This window comes from Ornithodoros turicata, unplaced genomic scaffold, assembly GCF_037126465.1.
Source record: "Ornithodoros turicata isolate Travis unplaced genomic scaffold, ASM3712646v1 ctg00000947.1, whole genome shotgun sequence".
Taxonomy (NCBI): domain Eukaryota; kingdom Metazoa; phylum Arthropoda; class Arachnida; order Ixodida; family Argasidae; genus Ornithodoros; species Ornithodoros turicata.
In genome coordinates, this window is record NW_026999423.1 from 320,657 (window position 1) to 340,365 (window position 19,709).

The following is a 19,709-nucleotide window of genomic DNA, read 5'->3' on the forward strand; positions in this document are numbered from 1 at the left end:
AGTCTGTTCATGTGTGCGAGTTTCAAAATATTTAACAGAAATAAAATGTGGTGTCATACACCATTGCCCGTGTGCACTAGGATGTACTTGTTCCGGTGTCCGGGTAGAGGACAACGGAATTGACACTGGGACGGCTGCTTTCTTGCATAAATGCATGGTTTCTACCCCAAGTGCCTCATGGCCACTTGTCAGGCTTGAGGTTCACGCTCTCGCTGAGGAAACTGACGCTCTGCTGGCAGCTTGTTCTCTGGATAGTGTGTGTTTGTACTGTGGCTGAACCCAGCAGGACAGAGGTTGCATTTCTGTGGCTTCACGCCCATGGACGTCCGCCTCTAAAGCTGCAGGTTCGTGATGTGCCTCGAGTTTGCAAGACAGAGAATGCTCCTGTATGACTTCTCGTCCCACGCTGTGGCTGAATTCTGCGGGACAGAGGTCCCACTTTTATGGCTGCTCCCCCATGTGTGTCCGCTTGTGATGCTGTAGGTGCTTGCTCTGTCTGAACTGCGCAGGGTAGTCATGGCACTTGTATGGTTTCTCTCAAGTGTGTGTCCGTATGTGGTCCCGTAGGTACCTGCTCCGGCTGAACTTTGCAGGACAGACATCGCACTTGTATGGCTTCTCACCGGTGCGTGTCCTCTTATGGCGCTGCATGTCACTGCTCCGGCGGAACTTTGCAGGGCAGACGTCACACTTGTATGGCTTCTCCCCATTGTGTGTCCGCTTGTGAAGCCGTAGATGCGCATTCCGGTTGAACTGTGCAGGACAGAGATCGCACTTCCATGGATTCTCGCCAGTGTGCATCATCTTGTGGCGCTGCAGGTGCGTGCCCTGGATGAACTCTGCAGGACAGAGACCGCACATATATGTCTTCTCATCAGTACGCTTCGAAACGTGGCGTGGTTCTCGTGGCTGACAGACTGTGAGAATGCAGAGGGACACACGTCGCACCCGAAACCCTCCTCTCCCATCTGAACATTTGCTGGAGGAGTAGCAGGACACTTTTCAGACTCATTGAGACAGTGTGCAAACATGTGGTGTTTCGGTCTGGCTTTGAATGTGCATGCAAGTCCACATGACTTGCTCTTTTCTGGAGGTCGTTCCGTGGGTGGATCTTCCATAGTGACTACTGCAGTGTTGTTTAATCGAGCTTCAACTGTTGCTCTGCTGATCTCGAACCGCGCATTTGAGAAAGTGCAACCTGGAGATACTTGGTCACGAGTGCCTCTGGGCTTGTCCTTAATATGGAGGATACCGGTGCTTTCTCTTGCTCCTGAAATTTCAAAAATCGAACATCTCTAGTTCACAATAAAAAAAAACAGATGGCACCACGTTCGCTGTGCCTTTTCACGCTGTCCTCGTCAGGCTCCACAAATCATCCCCATTGTGCGCGATTGAAGGTGCAAGGTTAAAGTGGCTCCCCCTCTCTTACTTGCTGAAAGGTAAAGTGCCGGTCCTTCAAACACATGCCCTGAGCCCCATTCAGGAGAGTCATGGCCTTGTGTTTCCTTTCTTTTCGTGTATAAGTATCTTTTAGAAAAACCTGCTAGTAATTCATTAATTCACTTTCTGGACTTGGTGAAGCCCAGAGTAAGTGGAAAGGGGTATTTTGATTATCGCGACGCCCTACCACCCCCTTTTTCATTTCTTTATCCCAACAAGGGGTCAGCGGGGAGATTTCGAATGATTCGAGGAGATCTGGCAGATCGGAATGCCTTTACGATAACGGCAACAAAAATATGATAAGATAAGCACCCGATTCCTTTATAGTGATTGGATTCACGTTACTGGTCTTGAACATCACAACTTTGAGCGTGGTTCTTGTAAGGGGTGTCCGATGTGCGAGGCTGAATGATGATTACGTATAAGTGCTACGGAGGAACATTGGGTGTGAGCAACACATAGCAGAAGACGTGTGTGAGCTTTTCGAGCTGCTCATGTTTTCTCTCGTTCGCTCTTACATTGATGTCATGACAGTGTTAACGGAATTGCACCAGCACGCTTCTTTGTGTGACATAGGAGTAAACCGGTCTTCTGCTGTCTAGGAGATGTTGGTGAGCGATGTACAGATGTTCCCAGGTGCAGCGCGGACAGCAGAAGGGAGTGGGGCACAGGGGTTTGATGTGGGCACTGGGATGATTTCAGGGAGCAGTGCGCCGACATTCGGCGGAAAATTGTGGCACAGCCCATCGGTCGTTGGATTTGAACAGGCTGCTTCATAGAGTTACGCATGGCCTTTGCTATCGCCAACGAGCGGACACTCCTACCCGCTCTGTCATGCCTCTAGTCACTCAGTGTGCCACAACGCGCCTCACGTCATGTCGTCCACGTAGTCTGGCAACACGACTGCCACGGAGATACAGTGTAGGCCAGTGTCTCTCAAACTGAGAGTTCCAACCACCAGGGTGATCGTGACACATTCAGCGGAGGAGGTGGAGCGAATCGGCTCAGAAACAATAAGGAACAGAAAGATGTAAGAAAAGGTTAGCCAGCTGTAGGAGTCGAACCCACATCTTCTGGATTACCGGTCCAGGGCTCTACCAATTGAGCTAAGCTAACACCGCTTACCACTCGAAAATGTTGGAATTCCTCAAAAGTTTCGGGAGCACGGCCGGATACATTCGTTTCTCGCAGCGAGAGTGACGGGGACTCCGACAGTGCAAACTTTCATCATAGTGCAAACACGGCTGGATGATCGAGGAACATCATTGGCCAGATTCGAAACTGTCGGTTACGTGATTGCATCACTCGGCGCCTGACTGTCTGGGAAGAGAAATCTGTTGCATCGGGGAGCGATCCTATATTTTGGTCACATGACCAAGGTCAGTCCAGAGCGGGAAATGATCAGGGCACGGTCGGGAGACTACCTTATCTTCTCTTATGTTCTACCTCCTCAGTTCCCACACCGCTGGGAACCAGTCGGGCACTATCCCTCGTTCAGGAGCCGAAGCCCCCATTGCGTTCCCATTCTTTTCCCGAGGGTTCGTGCTGCCTGGGCTGTGTGCGTTCGAGTCATGTTGAATCGTTTGTTTGGGACCTGGCACTGTGCCGCACATTCATTTCATATCCTGTGTTGCATATCTTTGTGGCAAAAGTTTACGGAACACGATGAAAGATGAAAGTCACTGAAAAGGCTAGCCAGCTGTAGGACTCGAACCCACATCTTCTGGATTGCCGGTCTAGGGCTCTACCAATTGAGCTAAGCTAACACGCCTTCTCAGCGACTTCCAAAGGTGCGTCACCTGAAGGGACAAATCAACCACTCTCCCTCATCCATCCTCCTTTCACTCTTACATTTTTCTCAGTCATACACACAATCATACGACGGGACCGACGAAAGCGGCAACTGTTGAACATGAGAGAACTGACGTTCTGAGGCTGGAACAACATAGGGACAAATACATACAATGCCTCAAATTGACTAAGAAAGTAACGATGGAAAGAAGGTCCTATTTATTAAAATAACAACAACAACTTTATTTTCGACCTTGGAGAGTGGGGAGTTTCATCGCCACAGGCGATACTCTACCCCATTGCTGGATGGAATGGGGGGAATAAAATAACGAGCCCCTTCACAATAACGATCGAAGTCCGATGGTGTCCAGAAATGTCAGAAGAGCTTTGAGCGCAGAGCGTTGCTGGGCTGGATTGGGCCAGGGACCAAGCAATTTCGATAGGGAGAAAGGGCGAGAGTCCAGCTGACGAAGAGACTCGGAGAGTGTGGTTCGGGAAGGTTCGTAGTGAGGGCAATGAAGAAGAATGTGCTCCAGATCCTCAAGAGCACCACAGTGGCAGCAGGTGGGAGAGTCAACTTGTCTCAGCGGTAACGCCACTGAGCTGTAAAGGCCACATCGAGGCGCATTCAGTGGATTAATGCAGCATCTTGACGAGAGGTGTTTCGTGGCATGCGGAAAGCGAGCGTGGGATCAACTCTGTTCAACATAGAGGGGGGAAGAATGTCGGTTGTCCGTTGGCGGGAAGCCAGGGGTGTCCCTAGGCGTCGCAGAATGGAACGGCGGTCTCCTCTCAGCAGAACAATACGGGTCCGTTTCCGATGCGAGAGTGCTGCTTCTGCGGCGCTGTCGGCCTGCTCGTTCCCCACGACACCACAATGGGCTAGAACCCACTGGAGAACTAGCCTGTGGCCTGTGTAGCCTGTGCCATTATTAAAATAAGCGGCAAGTCAACTATAAATCACGCATTCAAAACCATCGGAAAAGACCGGTAACACTGAAATGGGGCGGCAATTAGATGGACAGTTTCTGTCACTGCTTTTGTAAATCACAATAACTTTGGATACTTACACGCTCTTGCCACTACGTAAACAGGTGGCTGGCTACTCCCATCGTTTTTAGTGCTTCAATTTCTGGACCCTATTTATCCCATTACCCTATTATCACTCTCAATTACAGAAGAATCCAGTATCGTCAAGTTTGTAGAGTAGTAGTTGTCCTAGTTGTAGTTCTAGTAGTTGCAGTATCCAGTCAAGCTTCTCGGCACACACACACACAAAAAAGACTGACTTCACAGTTTTTAATCTCTCATACCACACACGACTGTCTCCCTGTGATTTCTCCCGAGATGTCATTTACAAATTGTAACGCGTTCTACAATAGATGCTTGTCAAACAAAATGTGTTTGTCGGGATTCCTCTTACAAGTTGTCGGGTCTTATAGAAATATTTATCTTTTATTTCTTTGGGTTGATTTATTTGTTCATGTTATTGGTTGAAGAGATGTAAGGCTTAAAAGAAGTATTCATCATAATAAGGAGGAATAAAGAGAAAAAAAAGCAATAAAAGGCAAGGAATAAAGAGGCAAACAAGAAACAATGAAATGTATGTCGTTCATGGAAGTAAACCTTGGTTAGGAGTAGCATGGTCTGCCTGTACTTTGCACTGTTTTTCATTTTTTTACGTTTCACATGTGTCACCACCCAACCCAACTCTTTTTAGCCTCGGTCTGTTCATGCGTGCGAGTTACCAGAACCAGAAATAAAACACGGTGGGATACAGATTGCATCCATACAGCCTTCCCCCATGCACAGGCATTAGCATGTGCTTCTTCAGGCCTCTGGGTTCAGGACACACAACACCACAGCACTGGCACTCTTTCAAGTGTACTTGGTCCCTGCGCACTTCTATGGTCACTATCCCAAGTGTGTCCTGGCTACACGTTAAGCCACAAGTTCGTGCTCTGGCTGAACTAGCTCTAGCAGCAGCTTCTCTAACTTTGTTCCTGCTCCATATGAATTGTGCAGCACAGAGGTTGCACTTGTATGGCTTCGCTTTCATGTAAGTCTTCTTGCTACACTGCAGCTTTGTGTTGTGCCTCAGGTCTGCAGAACAGAGAACGTTCTTTTGTGGCTTCTCACCCCAGGGTGCCTGCTTGTGCTGTTCTGTGGGACAGAAACCGCACTTGCATCACACTGCAAGTTTGGGTTGTGGATAAACACTGCAGGGCAGAGGCTGCAATTTTATGGCTGCTCACCCGTGTGTGTTCGCTTGTGACGTGACAAGGTTACACGCTGTCTGAACACTGCAGGACAGAGATCGCACTTGTATGGCTTCTCGCCCGTGTGTGTCCGCTTGTGCTGCTGCAGGGTCCCGCTCTGGCTGAACTCTGCGTGGCAGACATCGCACTTTTATGGCTTCTTATATGTGTGTGTCCGCTTGTACTGCTGTAGTAGCTCACCTCGGCTAAACTCCGCAGAGCAGACATCGCACTTGTATGGCTTCTCACCTGTGTGTGTTCGCTTGTGCTGCCGTAGGTATCCGCCCTGACTGAACTCTGCAGGGCAGACATTGCACTTGTATGGCTTCTCACTTGCGTGTGCTCGCTTGTGACGTGACAGGGCTGCGCTCTGTCTGAACCCCGCAGGACAGAGACTGCACTTGTACGCCTTCTCGCCCGTGTGCGTCCGCTTGTGACAGTGTAAGTACCTCCTCTGGCTGAACGCCGCAGGACAGAGATCGCACTTGTACGCCTTCTCGCCCGTATGCGTCCGCTTGTGACGCTGTAAGTACCTCCTCTGGCTAAATGCTGCAGGACAGAGATCGCATTTGTATGGCTTCTTGCCGATGTGTGTTCGCCTGTGATGTGACAGGTTTGCGCTCTGTTTCAACTCTGCAGGACAGAGGTTGCACTTGTATGGCTTCTCGCAGGTGTGTGTCCGCCTGTGCTGCTGTAGGTGCCCACCCTGTCTGAACTCCGCAGGGCAGACATCGCACTTGTATGGCTTCTCACCCGTGTGTGTCCACTTGTGACGCTGTAGGTTCCCCCTCTGGCTGAACTCTGCAGGACAGAGGTCGCACTTGTATGACTTCTCGCCCGTGTGTGTCAGCTTGTGATGCTGCAGGTGAGAACTCCGGCTGAACTCCGCAGGGCAGACATCGCACTTGTATGGTTTCTTGCATGAATCTGTTTGCGTGTGCTGCTGTAGGTTCCCGCTCAGGCTGAACTCGGCAGGGCAGACATCGGTCTTGTATGGCCTCTTGTCAGTATGCTTCACCATGTGGTTCTCGTCACCTGCAGACCACGAGAATGCAGAGGAATAGATGTTGCACCCAGAACTCTTCTCTCCCATCTGAACATCCGTTGGAGGAGCGGTGGGAGACTTTTCAGACTCATTGTGAGAGTGTGCAAACATGTGGCATTCGAGGCTGGCTTTCGACATGCATGCAAGTGCACATGGCTTGCTCTCGTCTCGATGACGCTCAGCAGGTTGGTCATTCATAGTGAATAGTGCAGTGCTGTCGGGCTGCAGTTCAACTGTTGTGGTGGTGATCTTGAACTGCGCATTTGAAGAAATGCGCCCTGAGTATTCTTGTTCACAAGTGCCTCTGGGCTTGTTCATAATATGGTGCGTATCAGTACTTTTTCTTGTGTCTGAAATTTCATAAATAGGACATTCTGAGGGCATACCAGTCCAGGCGCATCTCTGATTCTCGATCTTTGAAAAATTAGATGGCACCACATTCGCAATGCCTTGTCACACTGTTCACGTTCCAACTCTACAAATAATCCCTATTGTGCACGATTGCACAATGCAGAAGCACAATGTACTGAATGTCGAGTGCAATAGGGGTGGACGGCATGTGTCTTATCAATGTTCTTTAGTTTGACGGGTCTGTGCAAGGCTTTCCACCTACCCGGCCACCCCCTTGCAATTCACTTTCAGAACATTGTGCTGTTTGGACTTGCACCACTCTCCAGTATTTGCGAGAGATTAAGTGTAGTTCAGACGGAACAAGCTGAACTCGATTGGGGACTCGTTTTTCTCGTATGAGTATTTTTGTTATTTTTGTTTTGGTGTCATATAATTGGGTTACGCTTATTTTTCTCGAGTCAGTGATGCCTGTACTCAGTTGTGCAATTTTTAGTATATCTTCATGTTGCTCGAATACCTCAAAGCTGTACAAGTGCATACTGTGTACTATGCTGGTGCACAAATGTTATCGCTTACTGCTGATGATAGTAACGGGCAATACACCCAGAGATGAAATTATGAAATAGGAGTCGCCATCTATGAGTCCGAGCGTTAGTCAAACGCCAACTGAAAATGCCATGAAAGGGTCATGGAGAAGTTATTACATACGATCAGAGCTCGCTTGTCAGGATGGTTTCTCGAAGGATGTCAACTTGCTGTCCTTGCGGTTCTATAACATGCGACGGCATGTTTTCAGATGCGCGTTTCAAGTGCACACACTAATACATAAAAGGGAAGTTGATCTCGCTCATTTTTTAAACCTATTCTTCAATTCGATCTTGATACAATTTGATATAAACTTTCGCACTCCTGTCACGGGCGAATTAATGGAAGTTCACTGTGTTATCAAGTTTGCTGCCAAAGTCGAATTAACTGAAGTTTATTGGGTTATCAAAGCCACTCGTCCTCATCCAGTTCCCCTTTCTTTACAAAGTATGGTATAGTTTTCCGAAGTCAGCTCAAAATTTAGCACATCTTACCACTTTTCCATTAAAGGTTCCACGCTGGGACCGCAACACCACAGCAAGAAACTGCAATTCACGGCAGAGCCATTTATGTTTGCATTAATAATCGAACTTTCCCGCCAGCAATTGCCTGCTGCTGTGTGGCAAATTGATTTATATGGCCAACAACATAGGGCACTGCTGAGCTCGCGTGTAACAGAGAGGGATCACTTAGTTGGGGTCATCCCGCGGTCGCGCATTGCGGGTACACCCGCATTTTACCCGCTGCGGTCGCGAATTCCTACCCGCAATTCATGACGATATGCGAGTAACTGCGGGTATCCTCGAGTATACTCGCACTCGCGCTCAGCTCTACATATTCTTTCCTGAACATGGTTTACACTGGTGGTGACAGTAAAGCAAATTTGAGCCTCGTCCCAAACGATTTGCGGTATGTTTTAAGTGCATGTAAGTGCATATTTCATACGTTGATGCATATTTCCCCCCCTCGTCCCATATGACATATCAATCTGAACCACATTTCGCATTGCAATCCGCCGATTAGACACTTGGCATCGTGACGTCTTCTTGAGATTCCGTCCCTGCTGAGTCCACGCCACTCTGATTGCGCTGAATGCAGACTGCGTCCTCTCTATCTGCAACAGAGAGTATGACGCGTTCTCTTGGCTCCTATCGTTCGTCCGTCGCTTTTACGTCGTTTCCTTACGATGCCAATACCTACGCCTTCAATTTCAGGCCTCTACAAGAGATGGACGACAGAGAATCCAGATTTGTGCACCGACGGAACGGCATTATTCCGCAGGATGTGCGAGAAGAAGGTAAGAAAGCATGGAACATTCAACTATATAGACGAGCAACACTTAAGTTTCATCCCTTAATGTTTACAAGGCATGGCTTTCATGCATTAGGGGGGATTACGAACGAGTATCTTTCGAGCAAATAAGCGTAAATGAGGCTCGCCTTGCTACACAATGTACGCGCAAAGACGTTTATTAACGACACAACATCAATGTCGTTCTTTAGTTTTTATTTGCTTCACAGAAATTCATTGTCACGGCTGGTTATGTTTCCTGACCCGATTCTTCCGTTATTTTTCTTTTTTTTCTGTCTCTTATAGGTCAGTGCAGAGAGGAAGTCCCAATTGGACCAGCATGTGAGGTCTCACATTTCTGAAAAAGCGAAGGGGAGCAGAACTTCAACAACTTCTACATCCCCACCCTGCGAGCTCGCGCCTTGAGAGTTTGACGAATTTTGTGCGGAAGACCTTTCTGAAGACTTTGTCGCATCTAATATATTCCGTGGTGCAAACTCGAAAATCCGATGTTAAGAAAATGCCTCGAGAAGTATACTCGCACGAAGATACCGGCAGAATCAACTCTCCGAAAGAAATACCTGCCTCGTTTGTACGAGAAAGCCGTGAATGAAACAAGGTCTTCCGTTGGGAACGGCCCAATGTGGCCTGCTGCGGATGAGACGACAGACGCCTGCGGTCGCTATGTAGCGCATCTGGTTGTTGGAAAACTTGACGATAATCAAAGGTCCAGAGGCCTTATCTGCTTGCGAGTTGAACACTCGAGAAAACAAACCACGGCACCGTAGCCAGATTTGTAAACGATGCTCTCAAGCTACTCTGGCCATATAGGGGGCGGAGAGAGAACTTTAGGATATTTTATGCAGGTGCAGCTGCGTACATGATAAAGGCTGCTGACACCACGAAAGTTTTCTATGCAAACGTCGTGCACGTAACATGTTTGGTGCACGGCCTCAAGCACATGGCAGAAAAAGTTAGGGGGCCAAAGAAGGTGTCAGTCGAGAAGAAAGTTTTTGTGAAGGCGACAAGTCAAAGAGTAACATACCGAGCAATGATGCCAGACGGTCCCCTGCTCCCTGAACATGTTCTGTCATAAGAAGGGGAACCTGGCTGGAGGCAGTAGATGTAGTGTAGATGAGTAGTGTTTCATTTCTTTTCACCGCATATGACGGAACGAGGCCATCGTTTCTCTTCTCATGTTATTACTAAGGTTGATGGGAGCTGTACTTCTAGTCGTTGCAGTCTCTGGTCCACCTTTCCGCACAAACCAACAAAAAAAAATGTTCTCGAGACTGACGTCACAGCCCTTACTCTCTCATACTATACACAATAATCCCTTGGTGATTTCTCCTGAGATTTCATTCAGAAACTGTTAACAAATTGCAACGCGTTCCACAACAGATGCTCGTAACACATATGCTTCACAAAGGAATTCATCTTACAAGTCATGACGTCTTGTAGAAATATTCTTTTATTTCTTTGGGTTGACTTATTCGTTTATGTCATCAGGTGAGGAGATGCAGGGCGTAAACGAAGCATTCATCATAAACAGAGGAAAGGAATAAAGACACAGAAAGGAACACAGAGGCAAAACGGAAGCAATGCAATGCATGTTTTTCATGGAAGTAAACACTGGTTAGCAGTTCAGAGCCATTGTATGGCTGTCCCTTCGTTGGTTGTTTGTTTACGTTTCACATGTGTCACCACCTCTTTTTACCCTCTGCCTGTTCGTGAGTGAGAGTTTCATAAATGTGAAAAACAAGTAAAATACGGCGGAATACAGATCGCATCGGAATAGCGTTCGCCTATCTGTGCATTAGCATGTGCTCCTTCAGATGTCTGCATCAAGGACATGCGACAGCCCAGGACTGGTGCACTTTAAAGTGTACGCGGCCTCTAAGCACTTGTATGGTCACCATCCCAAGTGTGTCGTGGCGTCATGTTAGGTCACAGATCATGCTCTGGCTGAACTAGCTCTAGCAGCGGCTTCTCTAACTTTGTGCGTTCGTGCTCTGCAGCACAGAGGTTGCACTTGTATGGCTTCACACCCATGTAGGTCTTCTTGTTTCACTGCAGGTTTGTGCTGTGGCTCAGCTTTGCAGAACAGAGAACGCTCCTTTGTGGTTTCTCACTGCAGGCTGTCTGCTTGTGATATTCTACACGACAGGGACTGCACATGTTTCACACCGCAAGTTTGGGTTGTGGATGAACACTGCAGGACAGAGGTTGCAATTTTATGGCTGCTCAGCCGTGTGTGTCCGCTTGTGCTGCTGTAGATTCCCGTTGTAACTAAACTTTGCGTGGCAAACGTCACACTTGTATGGCTTCTCCCCCGTGTGTGCCCGCTTGTGCTGCTGTAGGGGCCCGCTGCGGCTGAACTCTGCGTGGCAGAGGTGGCACTTGTATGGCTTCTCGCCCGTGTGTGCTCTCTTATGCCGCCGTAGGTTTCCGCCCCAACTGAACTCCGCAGGGCAGACATCACACTTGTATGGCTTCTCTTCAGTGTGTGCTCGCTTGTGCTGCCGTAGGTGCCCGCCCTGACTGAACTCCGCAGGGCAGACATCGCACTTGTATGGCTTCTCTCCCGTGTGTGCTCGCTTGTGCCGCCGTAGGTTCCCGCTATGACTGAACTCCGCAGGGCAGACATCGCACTTGTATGGCTTCTCTCCCGTGTGTGCTCGCTTGTGCTGCCGTAGGTTTCCGCCCCAACTGAACTCCGCAGAGCAGACATCGCACTTGTATGGCTTCTCTCCCGTGTGTGCTCGCTTGTGCTGCCGTAGGTTCGCGCCCTGACTGAATTCCGCAGGGCAGACATCGCACTTGTGTGGCTTTTCTCCCGTGTGTGCTCGCTTGTGCTGCCGTAGGTGCCCGCCCTGACTGAACTCTGCAGGGCAGACATCGCACTTGTATGGCTTCTCTCCCGTGTGTGCTCGCTTGTGCCGCCGTAGGTGCCCGCCCTGACTGAACTCCGCAGGGCAGACATCGCACTTGTATGGCCTCTTCTCAGTATGCTTCGCCACATGGTTGTCGTCACTTCGTGACCACGAGAATGCAGAGGGATAGATGTTGCACCCAGAACCCTTCTCTCCCATCTGTATATCCGTCGGAGGAGGAGTGGAACACTTTTCAGACTCATTGTGACACTCTGCAAACATGTGGCATTCGAGGCTGCTATTCGACATGCATGCGAGTGCACGTGGCTTGCTCTGGTCTCGATGTCGCTCAGCGGGTTGGTCATTCATAGTGAATAGTGCAGTGCCGTCGGGCTGCAGTTCAACTGCTGTTGTGTTGAACTGTGCACCTGAAGAAGCGCAACTAGAGTATTCTTGATCACAAGTGCCTTTAGGCTTGTCCTTAATATGGAGCGTATCAGTGTTCCCTCTTGCGTCTGAAATTTCACAAATCGGACATTACGACGGCATACCAGACAAGGAGCATCTCTGATTCTCGGTCTATGAAAAACTAGATGGCACCACATTCACAAAGCTTTGTCAGGCCGTTCACGTTCCGACTCCACAAATAATCCCCATTGCGTATGACTGAGGCCACGAGCTCAAAGCAACTCACACCACTCCGGTATTTGCCAAGGAGTGAAGTGTAGGACTATCGCACCGAACAATCTAAGCTCAATTCGAAACAGTCACAGCATTTTGTTTCTTTTCCTGCATGAATATTTTTGTTAATTTTTGTTTCAGTGTCGTATAATTAGGTTATGCTTAAATATGCACAGTTATATCTCCGCCATCATGTGACCCCGAATGTGCAGGAAGGGCTTCCGGGCCATTATGCGCATTTGACACAGCTAAGCCATTCCAGTGAAAACTAGCCAACGATGTACTAGCTCAACCGTTTCGAGTAGACTGGAAAAAGTCGTTCATATTTCGTTACTGGTGTGCACATGGAACATAAGTTTTCTTTTTCGCCACTCTCGCAGTAGTTTCGGCTGAATTGCATATTAAAATTAGAGGGTGGATATTTTCACCCACGTGGGTGTTTCAGAATCTGTTAGACGTTAAGTACGGCTTGCAACTAGGATGGTCCACTCAACCTGCCCTGTGCCCGCTTGTGCCCGAAATCACGATTTAAAAGTTAACCCCTTGAACGTTTTGAAAAATACCTAATTTTGTTCACTATATTTGTTTGTTTTTTTCCTTTGCAGTACGTGGCATTCCCTAGAAGCTGGCACAAAAATTTCTGCTCTATGTAAAGAGATGGCCGAGATGTTACATTCTGCAGAAAGGTGACAGAGAGAATACACAAATGTAGGAAGCCCAAAGTATTCGGTAAATTCATCAACACCCGAAATATAGAAATGCTTCACGAATGCCCCTGAGAATGAATGGGGACCAACGAAGAGCAGACGGCGGTACATTCTTTGTTGACAGAACACCAGTGATGGCTGCTTGCTAAACCAGCCACACAGACATCGTCTTCTTTGCCCGAAGAACTCAGACGCGTAGAACTCAGACTCATTTCGTTCTTCGACAGTTCGAGGAAAGAACGAGTGTTGAAAGCAGTCAGTCCTGCACCGGAATGCTTTGAGTGTGCTCTGATGGCTTAGCCGTGTTGATCTAGGTACATGCAGAGTGATGTAGTACTGATGATGAATTCGAAGTTGACCACTGAGTAATTGAAAAAAAAAAAAAAAGGAACTGCAGCCGATGGGTCTTTCCAGCTCTCCCAGCGGCATTAAGTTACACCGTGCGTAAACAGGAGTAACTGAGGTGTAACGACAGTACGACTTGAAAATAAAACGTAACGCTCTCCTTTGAACGGATTCAAGAAGTCGGATATATTCGCATTGGTGTAAGGGTCCCAGAATTTTTCACTATATTCCAAAATAAGACGGACTATCTGATAGCTGTTAACGCAGTATGAGCTGTGCACCGAGAGAGACTGAGAAGTACTGGCGTGTACTCCTTGTATTATACCGTTGTCAATGACACATTTTGTATAATTCCAGGACTATCCGTTGACTTGTATCGAGCCCGAATTCGCGAGTATTTTAGTGCACGACACTATCCAGATGGCAGCACACGTTCGATTCGCACCAAACTTTAATTTATCAGAACTCAACCCAACTTATGATGGTAGTTTAGGGCGTTCAAGTGTCTTGTGCGAACAAAATATACCCATAGATTTCTGAAGAAGTAATTTCCGCTTAATACAAATGATATTTCATTTGTTTCAGCGTTCGTCGACGCCGTTGTCATCGCCGCCATCTTGCAAACCCAGAAGCGGCAGTGCGAATAGCGAGACGGAGAGGGTGAAAGGAAGCCTCTGCACCAACCCTCCTTCAAGTGTGTGTAATCATGTTCGCGAACGGTAGACAAGTGCGTGCGTTGTTGATCTCTGTCACCGAGACTCACTTTGTCCACACCTGAGGGCGATCACAATGTCTGCCTAATCTCGATTAAGCGCGCGATGTGGATCCTGCGTCGGTGCGTTTTAGGTATCACACTTGATTCCTTCAGTCACATGCATGGTTACCTTTCGCAGTTAGAAACGCAACATATGCGGTGAAATTCTGCAAAAATTGCCGTAATGCGAAGTTGGATAAAGCATTGCCGTGTTTGCACAGCCAACTCTGCCAATTTTCCTCAGGAGAGAGCATCTTTGAGAGCTTAAAAGTTTACCCCATTTGATTACGATACTGACTGGTACACGAAATCTGATAGCTGTCGTCCATCAGAGCTGTCGTCCGAAACAAGCTTTGTGCAAAATCGCCAGTTCGGATCACATCGACGAACAACGGCACAGCTAGAACACTGTCAACGAAAAAGTAGAACATGCGCGCCTTTGTTAAGAGTGCAAAAGCATTTTGCCCAGCTCTAAAGCTGCATTTGAGCGGAGAGCTTTTTCCCAAGGACATCATACCCAGTGATTCAATGTAAGGCTCTCCATCCCACGCATCCTTTGAGATTGATGACTTCCTCCAGTACTCGTCATCCAATACCATAGACATCATCATTCTCACAGTCTGAACTGCATCGTCCAGAAGGACGCACCTCAACCGCGGACATTCCATTGACGCGCGTTTCGGCGGCGACACGCAACCGTCTGCCAACTCAAGTTTTGGAAGTCCTCAGAGTACGTGCAACTTCAGGTCTATCCTCGTTCTATTCCTCCGTAAAACACACCCGGGAACCACAGACGCCATTGTAGCACAAAGCGAACAAGAAAAAAAAAAAAAACGTAACAAAAAGCTTAAGGGGGATAGAACAATGTGGAGAGGGCCTGTACTTCTATCGAGCTCTATCTAACACCAGGCGGTCATGTGCCGATGTGTTTTACTGACGACCTACTAGATTATAACGACCACGTCATATGCACCCCTCCCCAGCGTCGCGTTTTTGGAAGGTAGCGGTAGCGCTGCTCATCGTCAAAGTTATTGCTTCCTGAAGTTCTACAATACTTTGTACATCAGCTTAACTTAGTATTTCTGTACAAGCGGTGGTTATTCCACAAATGTTTCATTCTGAAGTTGATTATCATCCTCAATCTACGTGTTTTCATAGTCTGCTACGGTAGTCGTTCGTACGCTTCTGCACGTTAAGAATTCAAATTTTCATCTTCCAATCGTGATGCAGATCTCGCGTGCCGGTGAGTAGTGCCCTAAGCGGGCGGGCTTCTCAACTATCAATTTAGTAGATCTTGGTTTTACTATCCATCGGGAGAACTCTGATCGATATATGCAGACATACACTTTCACGACTATCATTATATTGATGTCACGTTAACGTGTGCTCCAACGGGTGACATGACAGGAACCAGCAACTTGATCTTAATATTGGAGGTACCGTTATCTCAAAGATCATAACTGTAATAATTAATGAACGTAATAAGTAATCAACGTAACAATAAAAGGGGCTCAGCTCGTGTGCAACGAGCAGAAAACTGAAGGTGTTTCTGTTACATCCCTGTTTTTTGTCTGTATGACGCAATGCAGTTTGGGGTTGACTAATATTCCTGTCATATAGGCAGTCTTCAATCACCATTGTAGCCAATGGCCATTGGGATCATGTGCAGCGCCACCAACACATGGACTTTTCAAAGAGCATCGCATCTAACTGAATCTCAATGGCTGACTGGTTACACTTGGCGGCACTACACACAAGTTGAATGGCTGTTGGTTTCAATGGTTATTGAAGAGTGAAGACTGCCCATGTGTCACGGCCTGGGTTTATAAATGCCCTTGAGCACTTTGTATTTACCTTCAGGTATTGAATCACAGTTGCGTCCCATCTGGTCCAGCTCTGTTATGATTGCAACATTGTAAGGCTCTGTCTTCACTTCTATGATTGGATGTTCATTGGAAGATTCCTCTCGACGTTCTTCTTTAATGTGACACGTACCAGATGTCACTCCTGCAGTAAAACAAAAAACGGAATAAGTAAGTCATATTGCAAATCTCATGCGACGGTTTATCTCCATAATGAAGCTAATCACACTCCGTTGTAACCTGTCCGTGCACATTGCATTCAAAAACGTCGGTCGACAAAACCAGAAATACTCTGACTATATGGGGTGAGATAACCAGATGTATGACATCTTCCTAAGCCACGCTCACATGTGCCAGCTTTCGCTCCTAGTCACCAATGGGAGTCACGTGGCAATGCTCCTCTTGCGGATTGGTCGATTGGCACAACCAACTTTTGAAGTTTTTGCTCACTGACCGATCTCCACTAACTCAAGTTGATGGTCCCCACTCACTGCCGCCAGCTCTGAAGCTGGCCTGTGTGAGCGCTGCCTTACAAACATCTGTCATACTACTATTATAACAATAATATTCATAATAAAGTTGTACCTTTATATCGTAAGACAACTACGATAATGAGTAGAGCCCGGATTTTTAGAAAAAAAATTGTGTTCTGTTCAAAATCCTCATTTAGGCACGTGCCATTACAGGCACGGCATTATAAATTGATTTTTTTCTCACCGTAGCACTGAAAGCTCAAAAGGAAGCGAATAAACCTGTTTTATCCGCAGGAACAATATGGTAAATGGTAGCTGTGACTGTTTTCCTTATTTTTTGCTGCACGAAATGCAAAACTTTTTGGTCCTACTATGGTCACAAGACTTCTGTTCATTGCCACCTGTTCCACAACACTTCACAGAAGGACTTGCAGAATGTACCGTAATCCCAGCGTATTAGCCACAGCTTACACACATTTTTTATTTTTATTTTTGCTTGCAGGCGCTCTGCGGCTTATCCACTGGGACGACATCGAAATAGATCATGTAAGAATAAAACACTCAAAAATAACCCTACTTGCAAAATAAACTCTTCAATATAAATAATAAGAAAATCCACCCTGCTTAAATAAACTACGACAACTTTGAAGAATAAACACCTTCGAAATAAACCTTTTAAAATCCACCGTCCCTGATTGGTGGACAGCTGACGGCTCAACATCCCCCGCGGAAGGTAGCGTGCTCATCGTGCTTGGGACTACCCCGGGTAAGAAGTGTGAACGAGGATCTCGCTCCACTGGAAGTAGGTTGTCTGTCTGTATGTGACCCGTGGCCAGTGTTGCCAACTTAGAGGGCGATGCCGTCTGCTTTGGCAGCTGGCAAATTTTTTCCGTCGTGCATCTTGGCCAGCTTTATCTCTCTCTGTCTATCCTTTTCTTTCTGTGTATGTGCATGCTTTCTTGACATTTCTTTCCTTGACATGGTCCGCTGGATGGGGAAACGAGCATTTTGGAGCGATGTCCTGAGTGTGCTTCTCGGTGACAAATCGTCGCTCGTTACCGAGTAGGTGCTGGGGTTTTCGGATGAAATTATGTTTTTTTTACTTTGCAGCTGAAATTATCTATAAAGGCCCTGAATCCTACTTATGCCAACCGTATCAAACGAGCATGTGTGCTGCAATCCCTACAAAACTGCTGAGGCAGCCGTAGAGATTCAGATTCGAAGCGTTGTCTCCTGGCTTCAATTCACATTGGCACCATTTTAAATTCCGCTCCGTATAACAGATGGCATAATAGCATCCAGCGTGAATGACCGTCGCCGCGCAATCTGTCCACAACACCGCCATGGCTATGCTCTTTCCGCCATCCTCCCGAAGCTCGTTAGCCTAGTCCGCAGCTCAGCTGGCTCAAGGGTCAAGAGTTAGTGCCCGGTATTCATACGCGCATCGTCCTCATCACTTTAAGACTGAATATTTTGTGTAGCTGTTATGCAAATGTTATGAAATGTAATTGATAACAATACAAACACGAGACAGAAACATCACAATAGCAAGTTCTGGAAAAGGGAACATTGTATCGCCCATAAACTATCATACGGAATATTACCTTCCTACACCTAACCATGATTTATTTTAACTGCCTTTATTTTTAGAGCGTGTATTTTTAAGCGGTTTATTCTAAAAAATATTCTAAAGGGTGAAGTTTTAAGCGTTGATTCTTTAGTATTTTATTTCGAAATATTTATTTCGGTGTACAGCCAACCAACGGTATAGCGTACCTTATCACCATTTTTGCTCCGGAATTTTCCGCATAGAATGCCGGTTTTAACGAAAGGGCCGACACTGTCTCTGGAACAGCACCGCCCTGCCAATGCACGAACAACGCGTAACAGGGTCAAGACCACATTCGAGTAGACTGACCTTCCCCACGAGGCCACTGATCCCTCGATCCATGAGAAACCCCTTGCCCTTGTTACACGTTCCTCATGGATCGACGGGTGTATGCGTGTCTGAGCAACTTGTACTCCGCCATCAATTTGCTGGTGTCCTCACCCGGGTATGAACCCGCAACCTTGGGACCAGTAAGTGAATTATGATACCAACTGAGCCATCGTGGCCAGTGGTCTGAGCGGCATGTCTACAAGATCTTACTACCTTCAACGTATAGTTTATACGAGGATTTTACCATCAGCATCACCTCCTGGTGGAAGCTCGTTGCACTGCTGTTGCTGTACCTGGCCCTCTTCTGGCAGGCAGGCAAAATCGGGTGGTTCCGATTTCACTTTCACGATCTGACCACTGAACTCTGGTGAGAGCTGCATCTCTTCAGGTTGTGAATCCGAGGGGCTGGAGCTTGATCACTCGAGGACACAAGGATCTCTCGCCTCTTCCTTCGTGGGGAGTAAACTGTTGGCTGTCATCGTCCCACGTAAATTATGAGTAAAAGAACATTGGCTCCGGAAGTGAGCAGTCGCTGCAGGCTCAAACAAATGTGCGTATCAATTAAAGGTAATCGACTCACTGTTTGTCCCCAGAGGGCCTGTATTCAGGGGTCTTCAGAGAGGCCGTCTTCGAGGGTTCCGAGTCAGGACAGAGGACATGCCAGAGAGGGGTACCCTGTAGAGATTGTTTCTTAATAAAGAAGCATGATGCTAGTCGAAGAGTAACCCCGAGACGGAGGGACCACCACAAATCCTTTCAGGTTACTCCCAGCATCAGCGGATCAAACTTTTTCTCTCAACTTTTTACTCCCCGCTCGGGTCAGGTTACTCCCAGGTCGCTGCGGTTTTGACTCGCTTGAATATCGAAACTCAGGGATGGATGCCGTAAGGCGTGTTTCAGGATTCTCAATTTTAGGTAATTAGTATCGTAATTGCACTCTCTCTTCGACAGCATGTTCACCTGGCCATAGAACTCGGCCGCAAAAACGACGTTTGTACTGACCTCGTAGTTTTATTACGAAAATTTCAGTAAAGTAAGTTTTGTGACGATCTCACAGCTCAGTAAAAGAATAAGAAGGAAAAAGAACAACGGTTGTGATTAGGATCCAGGGAATCGAATCCACAAAGCTTATGAATCTCGAATCCTCTCTTTAAAAACCGTATCAAAAGCCTCGGGGAAAAAAGTACTTCTAATGAAGAATGTTTTCAAGCAGAGTTTAATATTTTTGTTCAATGAAGAGCTAATTCAATAATAGTTGACTTTCAGGGAAAAAAATATATCGCATACTCATAAATAATAATACTAATAAATAAAT

The 19,709-nt window shown here is 47.1% G+C and overlaps 3 protein-coding genes across 3 annotated transcripts; all 3 read right to left on the reverse strand.

Annotated features, from left to right (window-relative positions):
• Positions 1–332: 332 nt before the first annotated feature.
• On the reverse strand, positions 333–1,118 carry LOC135375838 (zinc finger protein 263-like). The gene is made up of 3 exons (XM_064608482.1): positions 1,082–1,118; positions 572–839; positions 333–501 (listed from the first exon to the last, which is right to left on the reverse strand). Exons 1-3 carry the CDS (start codon positions 1,116–1,118, stop codon positions 333–335), a joined length of 474 nt encoding a protein of 157 aa, XP_064464552.1.
• A 20-nt stretch (positions 1,119–1,138) lies between these two features.
• Positions 1,139–6,852, reverse strand: LOC135375840 (zinc finger protein 501-like). Its single transcript, XM_064608483.1, has 4 exons — positions 5,691–6,852; positions 5,487–5,618; positions 5,228–5,394; positions 1,139–1,270 (listed from the first exon to the last, which is right to left on the reverse strand). The coding sequence occupies exons 1-4, from the start codon at positions 6,850–6,852 to the stop codon at positions 1,139–1,141; spliced, it is 1,593 nt and encodes a 530-aa protein (XP_064464553.1).
• Positions 6,853–10,213: 3,361 nt separating this feature from the next.
• On the reverse strand, positions 10,214–19,080 carry LOC135375854 (zinc finger protein 664-like). Its single transcript, XM_064608498.1, has 4 exons — positions 18,975–19,080; positions 18,639–18,866; positions 15,975–16,127; positions 10,214–12,148 (listed from the first exon to the last, which is right to left on the reverse strand). Exons 2-4 carry the CDS (start codon positions 18,772–18,774, stop codon positions 10,995–10,997), a joined length of 1,443 nt encoding a protein of 480 aa, XP_064464568.1. The 5' UTR covers positions 18,775–18,866; positions 18,975–19,080; the 3' UTR covers positions 10,214–10,994.
• Positions 19,081–19,709: the final 629 nt, after the last annotated feature.

Coding starts and splice junctions, on each gene's coding strand:
- LOC135375838 (XM_064608482.1), bottom strand. CDS start 1,118: ATGGAAGATCCACCCACGGAACGACCTCCAGAAAAGA. Junction 840..1,081: donor GGAACGACCTCCAGAAAAGA/GCAAGTCATGTG, acceptor TCTGTCCTGCAG/AGTTCATCCAGGGCACGCAC. Junction 502..571: donor GCAAAGTTCAGCCGGAGCAG/GTACCTACGGGA, acceptor TACCCTGCGCAG/TTCAGACAGAGCAAGCACCT.
- LOC135375840 (XM_064608483.1), bottom strand. CDS start 6,852: ATGAACAAGCCCAGAGGCACTTGTGAACAAGAATACTCAGGGCGCATT. Junction 5,395..5,486: donor TCACAAGCGAACACACACGG/GTGAGCAGCCAT, acceptor TCTGTCCCACAG/AACAGCACAAGCAGGCACCC. Junction 1,271..5,227: donor TCATATGGAGCAGGAACAAA/GTTAGAGAAGCT, acceptor TTGAAATTTCAG/GAGCAAGAGAAAGCACCGGT.
- LOC135375854 (XM_064608498.1), bottom strand. CDS start 18,774: ATGCAGCTCTCACCAGAGTTCAGTGGTCAGATCGTGAAAGTGAAATCG. Junction 16,128..18,638: donor ACCAGGAGGTGATGCTGATG/GTAAAATCCTCG, acceptor GTTTTACTGCAG/GAGTGACATCTGGTACGTGT. Junction 12,149..15,974: donor CTGTGATTCAATACCTGAAG/GTAAATACAAAG, acceptor GTGAAATTTCAG/ACGCAAGAGGGAACACTGAT.